This window comes from Eschrichtius robustus, chromosome 3 (genome assembly GCF_028021215.1).
Source record: "Eschrichtius robustus isolate mEscRob2 chromosome 3, mEscRob2.pri, whole genome shotgun sequence".
Lineage (NCBI taxonomy): Eukaryota > Metazoa > Chordata > Mammalia > Artiodactyla > Eschrichtiidae > Eschrichtius > Eschrichtius robustus.
Window position 1 is genome coordinate 180653210 of NC_090826.1, and position 13075 is coordinate 180666284.

Consider the following 13075-nt stretch of genomic DNA (forward strand, 5'->3'; position numbering starts at 1 on the left):
AAAGACAGATACTCCTAAAAACAAAACTCTACAAAATAACTGTACAAAATATCTAACTTAATGGAAATGTGCATGTTTAACTTCTATAAAGACAAGGTGACTTACTACGATGTAGAATTTAGAGATTTTCCGAATAGATTTCCTGAACACATTAATCCAATCAAAAGTAGATGTTCAATAAGTATTGCTAAAACAACGATAAAATAAAGGTTTAAAAACGAGAACATTAGTTATGCCAATGAGATTAGCTGAGCATTTACTTTTGTATCCTTTTTTCTATGACTGGCCTCACTGCGCTGATCCAATCATCTTGATTGCATGCACCTAGGAAGAAATGTAAAAGCATTTATGTCAAATAAAATCAACATTAATATTATTTCAAAAGTTTGGTCCAAAATATCTTTTTATTAATATTTCGACAAATTCAGGATAGTAAAAAACCTTTTAGCATAACTACGTTAAGCTCCAACTCTTACTTTCTTAGTAATGGTAAGGGGAAAGAGTATTATCATAATTTGCATTTCCACATTGTTGCGTCACTTAGCGGTGCTAAACAAATGTTTGAGAAAATAATGAACTAGGGAATTATTTCATTAAAACTCTCGACTCTGTGAGATAAGGATAACTACCCCCATTTTACAGATGATGAGACAGAGGGCTAAGAAAAACCAGCTCACATACTAGTGACAAAATAAGGATTCAATCCTTTTCTGACTCCCCACCATCATAACTACAGGAAAAAAAAAATGAAATCCACACACAATGCAAAACCAATTTTACCCAGTTTTTTAATCCTCTTTTTTACCTAAATTTTAGTATAGCCACCAGCTGTATAGCAAAACTGGCTGTTCTGTTTTATATTTTACTTCCTTTATATCTGATGGATCTAATGAATAGAGAATGGCTGACCAGATAGAAGCCAAGAGAAAAAAATGCAGCGATCAGATCAACCCCCAAACCAGAGAAAATCAGCTTCTACAGAATTAAAAGAACATTCTATTAATTTACTTTAAGAAACATAAAAAAATAAATATTTTTAAACATGTAAATCTGCATTAGATGAAGTATTAGTTCTAGACATGGGCATGGTCAGTAAGAACAAGCAAAATGGAAGTGTTAATTTTTTTTTTTAATCTGAAAGTATAAAGTTTTATGGACAGCAGATAACAGTAGATTCCAGTAAAACAGGTTACACTGCACTTAAACCTAATTTTAAAAAAAAGAAAAAGAAAACTTAATGAGGTAAAAATAAGGAGTTAAAATTCTTTTGTGGGTCTATTAGTTCATTACTAGATCAGAACCACCTCAACCTCAATAACCATTTATCATTAGCTCAAGGTAGGAGATGGGGTGGGATCAGGACAAATACACCCTTTGGCACAAAGGACAGCACATTAATGCACTAGTTACATAGAAAAAAGTAGTTTTTAAAAGTAAACTGAAAAATTAAAAATAAATTATGTAATCTATGGGTTGAAAAAACTTCTCTTCTAGGAAAAACACTAAAGGTCCCAATGCAACTACAGTAGGCAACATGTCCTAACTACCTGTTACTTAATTTCATAAAGTACTGAAGAGCTTAAAGCCTGCATGGCATCACACCTCACAGTCACCTCCCCTTTCTAAACTTAAGCAGGACTAGGGCTAAACCAAAGGTGAACACCCAATCTTTTGGTCCTTATCAAAAGTGAAATACCAGGAATAGTAACCACATTACCTAAATCAATCGGTCCTTCTCTTAATCCATCTAATTCATACAGTCTTCCATTAACAGGAACATAACTGACAAAGTGAAAAGCATCTTCTTCTTTTGCTGATGTCTTTGCATCAAATTCAAACATTTGCTGTCTACAGTGAAGAAAAAAACAGTGAGAGACAAACAAACAGAGACAGTATTTATTTCACATGAAGTATCTTTACCTGGCGAAACTGTTGTGTACTTGTCGAATCACATCCGAGTTACTCAGTGCCAAACCTTTCATCTGAAATAAGTTTTAAGAATAGCCTATTAAAATAAGAACCACCACAAACAGGGCATTTTAAGAATAATACGACTGTACTCACAGCTGCATCAAAGCTCTGTGAAAATTCTTTAAACTCTGATAATGTGTCTCCTAAATGGACATCTTGATGGGTACAGTTCAATAACACACTTACTATGGCTTGAGTAGCACAAGCATTATTAATTACCTATAAAATATGAAAGCAAAAATATTATCGATTTGTTAAAAAAAAAAAACAGCTTTTAACTGGTGACGATGACCCCCAAAATATGAAAAAAATTACTAGTTTCCAAATTTTATTTCATACAGTCTTAGCATAAACATAATAAACATGATCAATTTCCAATCTAATCTATTTTCAGGAATTTGCTGCAATTCTGGAGCTGAAGATTCTAGGAAATCGAATAAATGAACTCATAATATCAGTGAAAACCAATCCAGTTAGGGTAACAAAACCAATCTTTCCTGGTCTAAAACATATATCTAATTAAACCAAAAGAGCTTGTCCTTCCCTCTTATTCACTTCCTCCTATGCTCACTTCTACCTATAAATATTCAACCCATATTTCAGTATCCAATGCAAGCTCCAACTCACCGATGTGGCTCTTAGAGAACTTATCCAACAACTCATATTACTTTCTTCCCTCATTTGAATTCCTAAAAACGTGTATAATACTGTCTACATATTTTTCAATTCAATCTCTACAGCGCTGTCATCTAGCTATTAACTGTTTATTTAACAAGTTATGTGGACCTTACATTCTAGTGAGAGGAGAGAACACTTAGATAGCACTTACTATGTGTGGGTAATTTTCTAGGCACTTCACATGTATTAATTCTTTAATCCTGTCAATCAACAGCCTATGAAGAAGGAGTAATATTATTATCCTCATTTTACATTTGTGGAAGCTGAGGCTCAAAGCGGTTAAGTAGCTTGCCCAAAGGGCCCAGAGCTAAGCAAGAGGCAGGTGATCTGGTTCTAGAATTTGGTGTACTTAGCCACAACATGAGGCTGGCTCTGTACACGTATGTGGTCTCTCCAACAAGATTATAACCTACTTATGGACAAGGGCTTCTGCCACCCTCCCTACAGCACCTACACAGGGCTGAGGCCACAGAGGTGGAAAGAGCCTCAGATGATCACTTCCAACACCAGCAAGGTTAACTGTAGAGTTAAATTAAACTTGATAAATGATTTTTAAAAATACAGTTTAGTCCTATTGCTATATTTCATTACAATATTATAATTAAATACCATTTTCCAAAAGTGCTAATTCACTTATGATCTTACAATTTGGTAAATTATTTCTATCTTGCCTGATTTCAAAAGAAAATTTTTCCATTATCTTCCCTCATTAACTCTTATACTCCTGTACTTTTTTCTGCCAGACTTTTGAAGTCTTGTGAGTACCCACCAGTTCTTACATTTTTGACTGCAGTCTTATGCTTGAGGAATTCCTTGATAAGGCTGCTTTCTCCATTAGAGAACACTGTCTTACTCCCAATTCTCAAACAGTGATACCACCACATTCTTGTAATTCCTCTTACAGTATTTTGTACTCAAAACTATCTTATGATTGACGATTAAGGAAAAGTAACAGGAGATCTAGAATCCATTTAGCATTGCTGCTGATTTCTTTTAATATGTATTCTGATACGAGTCACAGTTCTTCAGTAAACTTGGATGAAAATTTTTAATGATTAAAGGAGACATCATAAAGGTTGTTAACTAAAACAGGACTTAGTGCTCCCTTATCTTGGGCCAAAATTATCTGGAGATGGGTTGGTAGAAGCGAAGTTAGCAGAAGTTAAAATTTATACTCATTCACACATCCTTTCAAAATGATGACACATTAAAGATATAATATGTACCTAATGCTATAGGCTAGATGCTGAGGCTATGGCAGAGAATACTATCAAACATTCCTATGCTCTAAGGCCTTCAAGTCTGTAACCTATCACTTTAGGAATTTTTTTTTTCAAACTCATCAAATTGTACACACTAAACATGTGCAGTTTTTTGTATACCAATTTTATTTCAGTAAACCTGTTTGTTTGGTTTTTTTTAAGGAAAAAAAGAAAAAAATCTCGTGGTTACTGATACTTCTCTTCCGGTGTTAATAAGGATTTATACTGTCCCCGATTTATTACAGCTCATTTTGCATATGTGTGAAGAACAGTCATTACGGTGTGCCTCAGTGTAAACATAACCTCTTCAGGTTTTTAAATGAGTTAAGTGCCACCAAGTGGTTATGTTATAAATAGCACAGTGGTCCCCTTATCCTTGGGGGATATCTTCCAAGACCCCCAGTGGATGCCTCAAACATGGATAGTACCAACCCCTATATATATCATGTTTTTTCCTATACTAACAGGCTGGTAGCACACATGAGGGACAAAGGGATGCATCCCACGTGGGACAGTGAAGGAACAGAATGAGATTTCATCACACTATTCAGAATGGCACACAATTTAAAACTTACGGTTTATTTCTGGAATTTTCCATTTAATATTTCAGCCAGAGTTGACTGAAACCATGGAAAGTAAAACAGTAGGTAAGGGGGGAATACTGCACAGAATTACCAGAAAACGAAAAATTTAAGACACTAAAAAGTGCACAGCTATTCATTCGTTCAAATATTTATTACTGAGCACTCACTGTGTGCTAGACATTGTGATAAATGCTGAACACACAGTGAACAAGAGACATGTGGTCCTTGTCCTCGTGAAACACTTAAAAATCACCTTACATACATCCATTGGGGAGAATTTTAACTTCATCTTTCTTCACAAAAAATTATTGCAGTATAAATTATATATATAGTCCCCAACTTCTTAAATCTTTAACTTATCCTGAACGTTCTACTATATACCTTGGCTTTTAACACATTTTTAAATAAAGTAGTAGAGTTTAAGAATAGAAGGAAGGCTAGAGCAGGAGGTCACAAGTAGGACTGCCCCAGAACCTTAAGAATTTGGTTTGAATTCCTTTAAGAGGACATATATTCTTTAGTTCATCTAGGCTCTTCCACTCCCTAGCTCTTACACAAAACCCAGTTCACACATTCATGCTGCCAACCTGATCCTGCAGCCATCTGACTTAGTAACCCACGGTCTAGAGACTAACTTCTTGTCACGGTTTATATAAAAGAACATTGCTAGATGCCTAGAGGAATACTACTAAAATTGCTTGAAGTACTGCATTATAAATTATAAATCTTCACTGAGTCATAGCTATAGGATAAATTAATAAATTTTTTAATATTCATTACTAATCAAGGGGAAAAAAGGTTGAGGATAAAACTAGGTTCCTAAAGGGAACATAATACTTTAAAATATATATAAAAAATAAATGTCCTCATATAATATACCAAAATCCAACTCCCAATGAATTATGGACATAGATATCAATTTAATTTTAAATTAAAATTAAAATTTTCTGCATCTCAATACATGCAGAAAAGCATTTGAAGAAACTTAATCCTTCCGTAAGGATTAATACACATGCAAAAGAGATGAACAGAAAACCAAACTAATGAAGGAAGAAATCATCTTGGACTGGGGTATCAGAGAAGGTTTTTCTATGAATGTGGAATTTTAATAGAGCTCTGAAAGCCCGGTAGTACCTAGAGAACAGAGAAGGAAATTCATCCTATGAAACGTGAAGGGGACGAACAAGGAACAAATTAAGACGAGATGTTCAAGAGACAATGAGCATATTGGTATGTATTAGTATGCTTGTAATCAGAGCGTGGGGTCATTGGTTACCTAGTAAATCAGTGCCTTTAAGCAATTAGGAGTTCACGGCTAGGAGTAAGAGATTTTTAATAGGAAATAACAGTAAATACAGTGATTCAGAAAGGTTCAGTTTACGACAATTTACAGGAGAGACTGAAGGTGGCTAAAAACAAACAAGACCCACTGGGTTGCTCCTCTAATGCTAGTATGAAATAATGAAGGGCAATAGCTTAATAGAGCAGGAGCACCCAAATAGGCGAGTCAGAATTCTAGGAGTCAGGAATATAACGAAAGATAAAATCCGATTAAAAAGAATAAGGGGGGCTTCCCTGGTGGCGCAGTGGTTGAGAATCCGCCTGCCAATGCAGGGGACGCGGGTTCGAGCCCTGGTCTGGGAAGATCCCGCGTGCCGCGGAGCAGCTGGGCCCGTGAGCCACGACTGCCGAGCCTGCGCCGTCTGGAGCCTGTGCTCCGCGACAAGAGAGGCCGCGACGGTGAGGGGCCCGCGCACCGCGATGAAGAGTGGCCCCCCGCTCGCCGCAACTGGAGGAAGCCCTCGCACAGAAACGAAGACCCAACACAGCCAATAATAAAAATAAATAAATTAAAAAAAAAAATTTATATAGAAAGAATAAGGGGATAGTAATAATAACCATACAAAACAATCTTGTAAATTTAAGCTAAAATGCAGAAATTAAAAAAAAATCTTACCAGAACTAAGTCAAGAAAAAATAAGTAGCCCAAATAAGTCTCTTAACTATTAAATTGAAGTGGTAGTTAAAAATATACTCATAAAGAAAATACCAGGCACAGATGGTTTTATAGGCCAATTCTAACAAAATTTGAAGAAACAGACCTTCTAAATTTTAGATGGTCTAAACTGTCCAAATTCTTCAAGACAATAAGAAAAAGAGGAAATTCCAACTCAATTCGTGAAGCCGGCACAACCCTAATACTAAAACTAGTCAAAGCCATTACAAGAAAGGAAAATTAAGGCCATTTCATTCATAAATATAGATGTAAAAATTTTAAACAAATATTACTGCGCTAAATTCAACAGTGCATAAAAAGAGAATATGGGCTTACCTCAGATATGGAAGAATGATCAACTGGGCTTATCTCAGATATGGAAGAATGATTTAATATTAGAAAAATTCATAAACATAACTAACCATATTAACCTATTAAGAGGGAAAATAAACATGATCATCCCAATAGATGCAGAAAAGCATTTGAAAAAACTTAACCCTTCCATAATAAGGACACTTGCTAAATTATTAAAAGAATGTCCTTACCTGAACATTAAGAAAAAAAAATCTGAAATGGGAAATGGTAAACGCATTCCCTTTAAAACCACAATGATTTTATTGGAGGTCTTAACCAGTCAGTAAGATAAGAAAAATAAATCAGAGACATAAGGATTCAAAATGAGGAGATGAAACTGCTTTGTTTGACGCATAATTTAGATAGAACCCCCCCAAAACCAACAAATAACAGAGATAACAGAGGTTAGCAAAATGGCTAAATATAATATTAAGACATAAGAATGAATTACATTTTTTTGTACCAGCAACAAACACCTAGAAAATGTAACTGAAGAAAAGATGATTTATAATTATAACAAAGAGATCAAGGAATTAAGATAAATCTAATAAAAGATGTAAAACCTCTATAGAGAAAATTATGCAACATAATAAAGATAATAAAAGCATCTGAAAATAAATAGATAAATAAAAGCAGATCTAAATAGAGATACATACTACTTCATGACTTAGTATCATGAAGATATAAATTCTCCCCAAATTGATACATATATTTAATGCTATTCCAGTCAAAATTCTAACAGAATTTTTCATACAATTTGATAAGATGACATTGAAATTTATATGAAGAACATAGGGTCAAGAATAGCAAGGCTATTTCTGAAAAAGAGGAGGGAGAAGAGATATGACCTATTAGATATAAGAACTTACGAAGAAGTGAAAGGAATTAAGACAGTGTGGTATTGGCAGAGAGACAAACAAATTGATCAGTAGAGTCCAGAAAACACACACACACACACACACACACACACACACGGAACTATGGTATACAACAGAGGTGGCATGTCCGATAAATAGGGAAAATAATGGATGTTCAATAAATGAGGTTAGAAAAAAAGGGTGATCCACATGGAAAAAGGTGAAATTGAACCCCTGCCTCATATAATATACCAAAAATCCAACTCCCAATGAATTATGGACATAGATATCAAAAATTAAAATTTAAATGCATAGGTAAATATCTTTTACAAATTCAGATAGATAACAATTTCTTCAACAAGATACAAAAAAGCATTGGCTCTAAAATACAAAATTCGGGCTTCCGTGGTGGCGCAGTGGTTAAGAATCCTCCTGCCAATGCAGGGGACACGGGCTCGAGCCCTGGTCTGGGAAGATCCCACATGCTATGGAGCAACTAAGCCCGTGCACCACAACTACTGAGTCTGCGCTCTAGAGCCCACAAGCCACAACTACTGAAGCCCGCGCACCTAGAGCCCGTGCTCCACAACAAGAGAAGCCACTGCAACGAGAAGCCTGCGCACTGCAACAAAGAGTAGCCCCCGCTCACCGCAACTAGAGAAAGCCAGCGCACAGCAATGAAGACCCAACACAGCCAAAAATAATAAATAAATAAAATAAATAAATTTATAAAAATAAATAAATAAATAAAACACAAAATTCTATTCATCAAAAGACACCCAGAAAAGGTAAAACAATAAGGTGCCAACTTGGAGAAGCAGTATCATGAAGATATAAACAACGCCTACAAATCAAAAAGTACAACTAGTCCTACAGAAAAATAATTTAAGAATTTCACAAAGGAAACACATATGGCCACTAAGTACATCAACACCCTTTCAACATGATTAGTGCCCAGGGAGATGTAAACCAAGACCAAAATGAAGTACCATTTTAGAATGAGCTGGCTGGCAAAAATCAAAAAGGCCTCTGGCGCAATGGTTGAGAATCTGCCTGCCAATGCAGGAGACATGGGTTTGAGCCCTGGTCTGGGAAGATCCCACATGCCGCAGAGCAACTAAGCCCATGCGCCACAACTACTGAGCCTGTGCTCTAGAGCCCGCAAACCACAACTACTGAGCCTGCAAGCCACAACTACTGAAGCCCACGTGCCTAGAGCCCATGCTCCGAAACAAGAGAGGCCACCGCAATGAAGAGTAGCCCCCGCTCGCCACAACTAGAGAAAGCCCACATGCAGCAACGAAGACCCAACAACGGAGACCCAATGCAGCCAAAAATAAATAAATACATAAATAAATCTTTTTTTTTTTTTAAAAAAGGCCTGACAATACCACATATTGGAGTATGTGGCTACACAGTAACTCAGATATTGCTAGTAGGGGTGTAAACTGGAGTATCTACTTCCGAAAGCACTTTGATATTTCCTCCTAAAGTTACATTTACCTATCAGAAGCACTGTTGTACTTCTAGATATGTACCAGGAGAAATTTGCACAAGTACAACAGGAGACGTACAAAAATGTATACAGTTTACAGTAATGCAAATGAAAACTCAAATGCCAATCTACAAAGAGTAAACAATTACTTACTCTTCATGCACATTCGTGCAATTACTATTGTACAGCATGCAAAATAAGTTAACTATTACGATAAACAACTCGTGGATAAATCTTAAAATATTAAGTCAAAAAAGTAAGTCTCCCAAAACTACAAGGAGCATGATACTTTTTATCAAGTTAAAATTTTATATACACACAGCCCTTTTAGGATTAGAAAAAATACAGAAAGTGGAAAGCAAGGAAACGATATACAGAATTCCACATGTAGGTTACTTGGATGAAGGGAGGGAGGATGAGAGCTATGTGGGACAATGGGTGGGACAGAAGGAAATGATAGTTAGATGACGTTTATCTAGGCGGTGGGTTCTTAGGTGCTTACTACATTACTTAGTCACCAAATAAGTAAACAAATAAATAAAAGGAGGACATGAGCGTGTGTCATCAGTCAAGAATTATCATAATTCCATGCTGTGTACCTGAAGATCAGTTTTTTAAAAAGGAAAAGAAAAAAACACACTCAACATCACTGATTGATCTGTCCTCTTCCTTCATCACATCTAATCATTACACACTAAAGGTGCTAGTTACTTTACCACCTGAGTATTAATCAAATCTGTTCACATCTATCACCACTAACAGTCTTTTACCTGCTTTTGCATGGACTTCTACAAAAGCCTCCTAACTGATATGCAGTCTCATATCCTACACCACTCCCTCCTCCTCAAATGCATTCCCCACACTGTAGCCAAAGTGCTCTTTTCTAAATGAAAATCTGATCATGTCACCCTTCTTAAAACACCTCAATAACCTTCTACTGCTCTTAGGATACAGACAAAAGGCTCAAGCATGCTCTGCCTCTGTCCACATCTTGGCAGGAAGTGGAGAGTTATTCTCTAATACCCACCTTCTCCCTCTTCCAGATGAACAGAGGACCCAAATTTTATCTGGGTCCATGTCCACCTGGAATGAGGACAGCTTCCCCCTCTGCTGCTAAGTACAGCCATGTGACTGAGCTCTGGACAAAGAGAAGAAAGCATGCAACGTGAGCAAGTTCTAGAAAATGTCTGCAAAAAGAGAGGAGCGTGCTGTCCGCTTCCGCTGTCTTGAATGTGGAACTGAGGCAGAACGGCTGAAACTCCAACCATCATCTCAGACCACGAAGTAACCTTTGGAATAGAAAGCACACACAAAGGAGCAAAACAAAAGAGCCTGCCATCTTGACGCGCTCCACGGTGAATGAGAAAGAGAAAAACTTGTGTTTCTTGTAAACCATTGTTTCCCTACACGTAACCGTACGGAACCCTGACTAACACACGGCTTGCTCAGCTTCATCATCTCAGACCAGCCTGCCTGTGCTCTCGCCAGTCCAGCTACACTGGCCCTCCTATAACAGTACATTTTACTAGCCTTACGCCCTTTTACTAAAAAGCTGTTAGTAATCTGGGATGATCCTCGACCTCTTTCCCCCAGTTAATACCTACTTAACCTTTAGATTTCAGCTGAAATGTCACTTACTCAGAGAAGCTTTCTCAGATGTCCCTGAAGAGGTCAGTCTCATTTTTATGTGTGCAGTGAAGAATCTAGTCTTGCCCTAAGAGAGGCCTGGCCTTTGTCCTTGGCTCTAGGGAGGTGATCTCTAGGCTCTTGAGAAGCCATGCCTCACAAGAGTGTCTTCGTTTACCTGGGGGCTGTGGGCCACACAGATGGTCTCACAGTGTGACTCAGGGTAGGTTCTGGGTCAACAGTATCATCTCAACCTCCAGGGTGGCTGGAGACTGAGGGCCAATAAAAACTCGATACCAAGAATCGGCTGAGATGGCCTGAGTGGCAGCACTCTGTGCACACTGTCACACATCACTGCCAGTCAAGTTACGGCGCTGGCTTTGACTCCCCTGGGAGAAGACAAGGCGCAGCTTCCCTGGACTCTGCCCTATGTGTCTCTTCCCTTGGCTGAATTTAATCTGTGTCCTTTCACTGTAATAAACTATGTGACTATAACAGACTTTGGTGAGGTCTATGAGCTTTTCTAACAAATTACAGAACCTGAGGGTGGTCTTGGGGACTCCCCAAACTTGCAAGTATCAGAAGTGAGGGTGGTTTGTGGTACCCAAAACTCTGTAGTTGGTGTCCGAAGGGAGGTAGTCTTAATAGATTATTTTCGAGCTTCACAATACGGTTCTCATTTCACTCCATGCAGCACTTACTGCCACTGTAATTTTGTATTTCACTGATTAATACCAATCTCCTCCACTAAGTTCTAAACACCCTTGAGGAGAGGGCTGCTGACGTTTATCATTCCCCAAGCACCTGGCACAGTGTCTGACACACTGCAGACACTCAATCCTTCTTTCCTGAAAGACAGAGCAGGTGGAGTCACACAAACCTAGTACCAATGACCTGAAGCAATAAGTCAGACAGACCCTAGCTTTCTCATCAGTGAAACAGTAACAAGACAACAATGTTTTGCAGAGAAGCATTACCAAAAGGGTCATTCCTGGATCCTTATACACAAATTGTAACTACTAGAAGACACCTTCTTTTCTCGATATTTTGTTAATCAGTGATCCACACATATGCACACTTCCAATTAGAGCATATGATTAGCATAAGACAGGCAGTATTACCTCTCTAAAATGATGCAATTCCATCCATAAATACCAAAACTATGCATTTAGTTAATCTGTATGACGTTATCACAAATAAATATAATTTTAATTAAATGTTTTAAATATCTGAAAATATTCCTCAGAGTCCAGAGACCCTGGATTGGAAATCTTTACTATAAGCTCTTGAAGCCTAGAACCAAGGATTATATATTTATGTAATATATACTATAAAATTTCTAGCCTAGGCTCGTAGGAGGCATACACTAAAAAGACTGATAGATATTATTGTTGAATTACTGATCAGTATAATAGAAATTGCTGGCATAATATAGTATAAAAAAATACAATATAATTGGGAAATCACTAATCTGGCATATTAATAAACATGGTAGGAATAATGTAATACAAATAAAACATTAAATTATTGTAAGGTAGAAATGTAATACAGAACTAGAAAAGTATCAAGGGACTCTAGAAATTATAAATTCATACTCCAGTATCATTTTTTTTTCTTTGTACTTTCTTATACCTTAAAAATACCTAGGCCTCTATAAGTCAGTCATTGTTAGTGTCTTAGTGAATCCTAGTGTTCTTTAACTGTAATATTCTTTCTACATTTATCAGATACCTACTATGTGTCAGGGATTATACATGAAAACTCCTGGGTTTACAATTTAGTATGGAAGAAATACAATTAAGTACACACACAAATATATATGGAAAAAATCTTGAAAAATATAAACTGTTTTAAGTGGTTATCTCTGGAGCAGGGATTATAATGGACTTTTATTTTCTACATTGTATATTTATAATGCTTACATTTTATATCATGGGTATAGATTCTTATATACCTTAAAAAAACTGTCTTTAAAAGGAGAAAAATCACCTGAAGGACCAAACTATCTGTCCCCTACTTTTTCTCTACTACCTAGATCTTGAAAATTACAAACAGTGATTATAATTATTGTAGTACAATGATAAATATTACAATTTATAAATGGATTATTTGTGTTAGAGAAATAATTAGAATCTCAGAATGTTTATCATTAAGAAATTTAGTTAAATAAATTATAGGACGCTTATACTAAGAATACTTTTAAAAGAGGTGGTGTTGTGATATGGTTAAGAGTATGGACTTCAAGGCAACAG

At 36.6% G+C, this 13075-nt stretch overlaps 1 protein-coding gene across 3 annotated transcripts in view; it reads right to left on the reverse strand.

The window, feature by feature from the left end:
- UCHL5 (ubiquitin C-terminal hydrolase L5) overlaps positions 1 to 13075 on the reverse strand; it is a 51890-nt gene that overhangs the window by 24796 nt on the left and 14019 nt on the right. For all 3 annotated transcript variants that reach the window (XM_068541827.1, XM_068541826.1, XM_068541825.1), the window contains exons 4-7: positions 2065 to 2190; positions 1921 to 1982; positions 1718 to 1848; positions 261 to 324 (exon numbers count right to left, since the gene is read on the reverse strand). In XM_068541827.1, coding sequence (XP_068397928.1) covers positions 261 to 324; positions 1718 to 1848; positions 1921 to 1982; positions 2065 to 2190 — 383 coding nt within the window. The remainder of the gene's footprint in view (positions 1 to 260; positions 325 to 1717; positions 1849 to 1920; positions 1983 to 2064; positions 2191 to 13075) is intronic.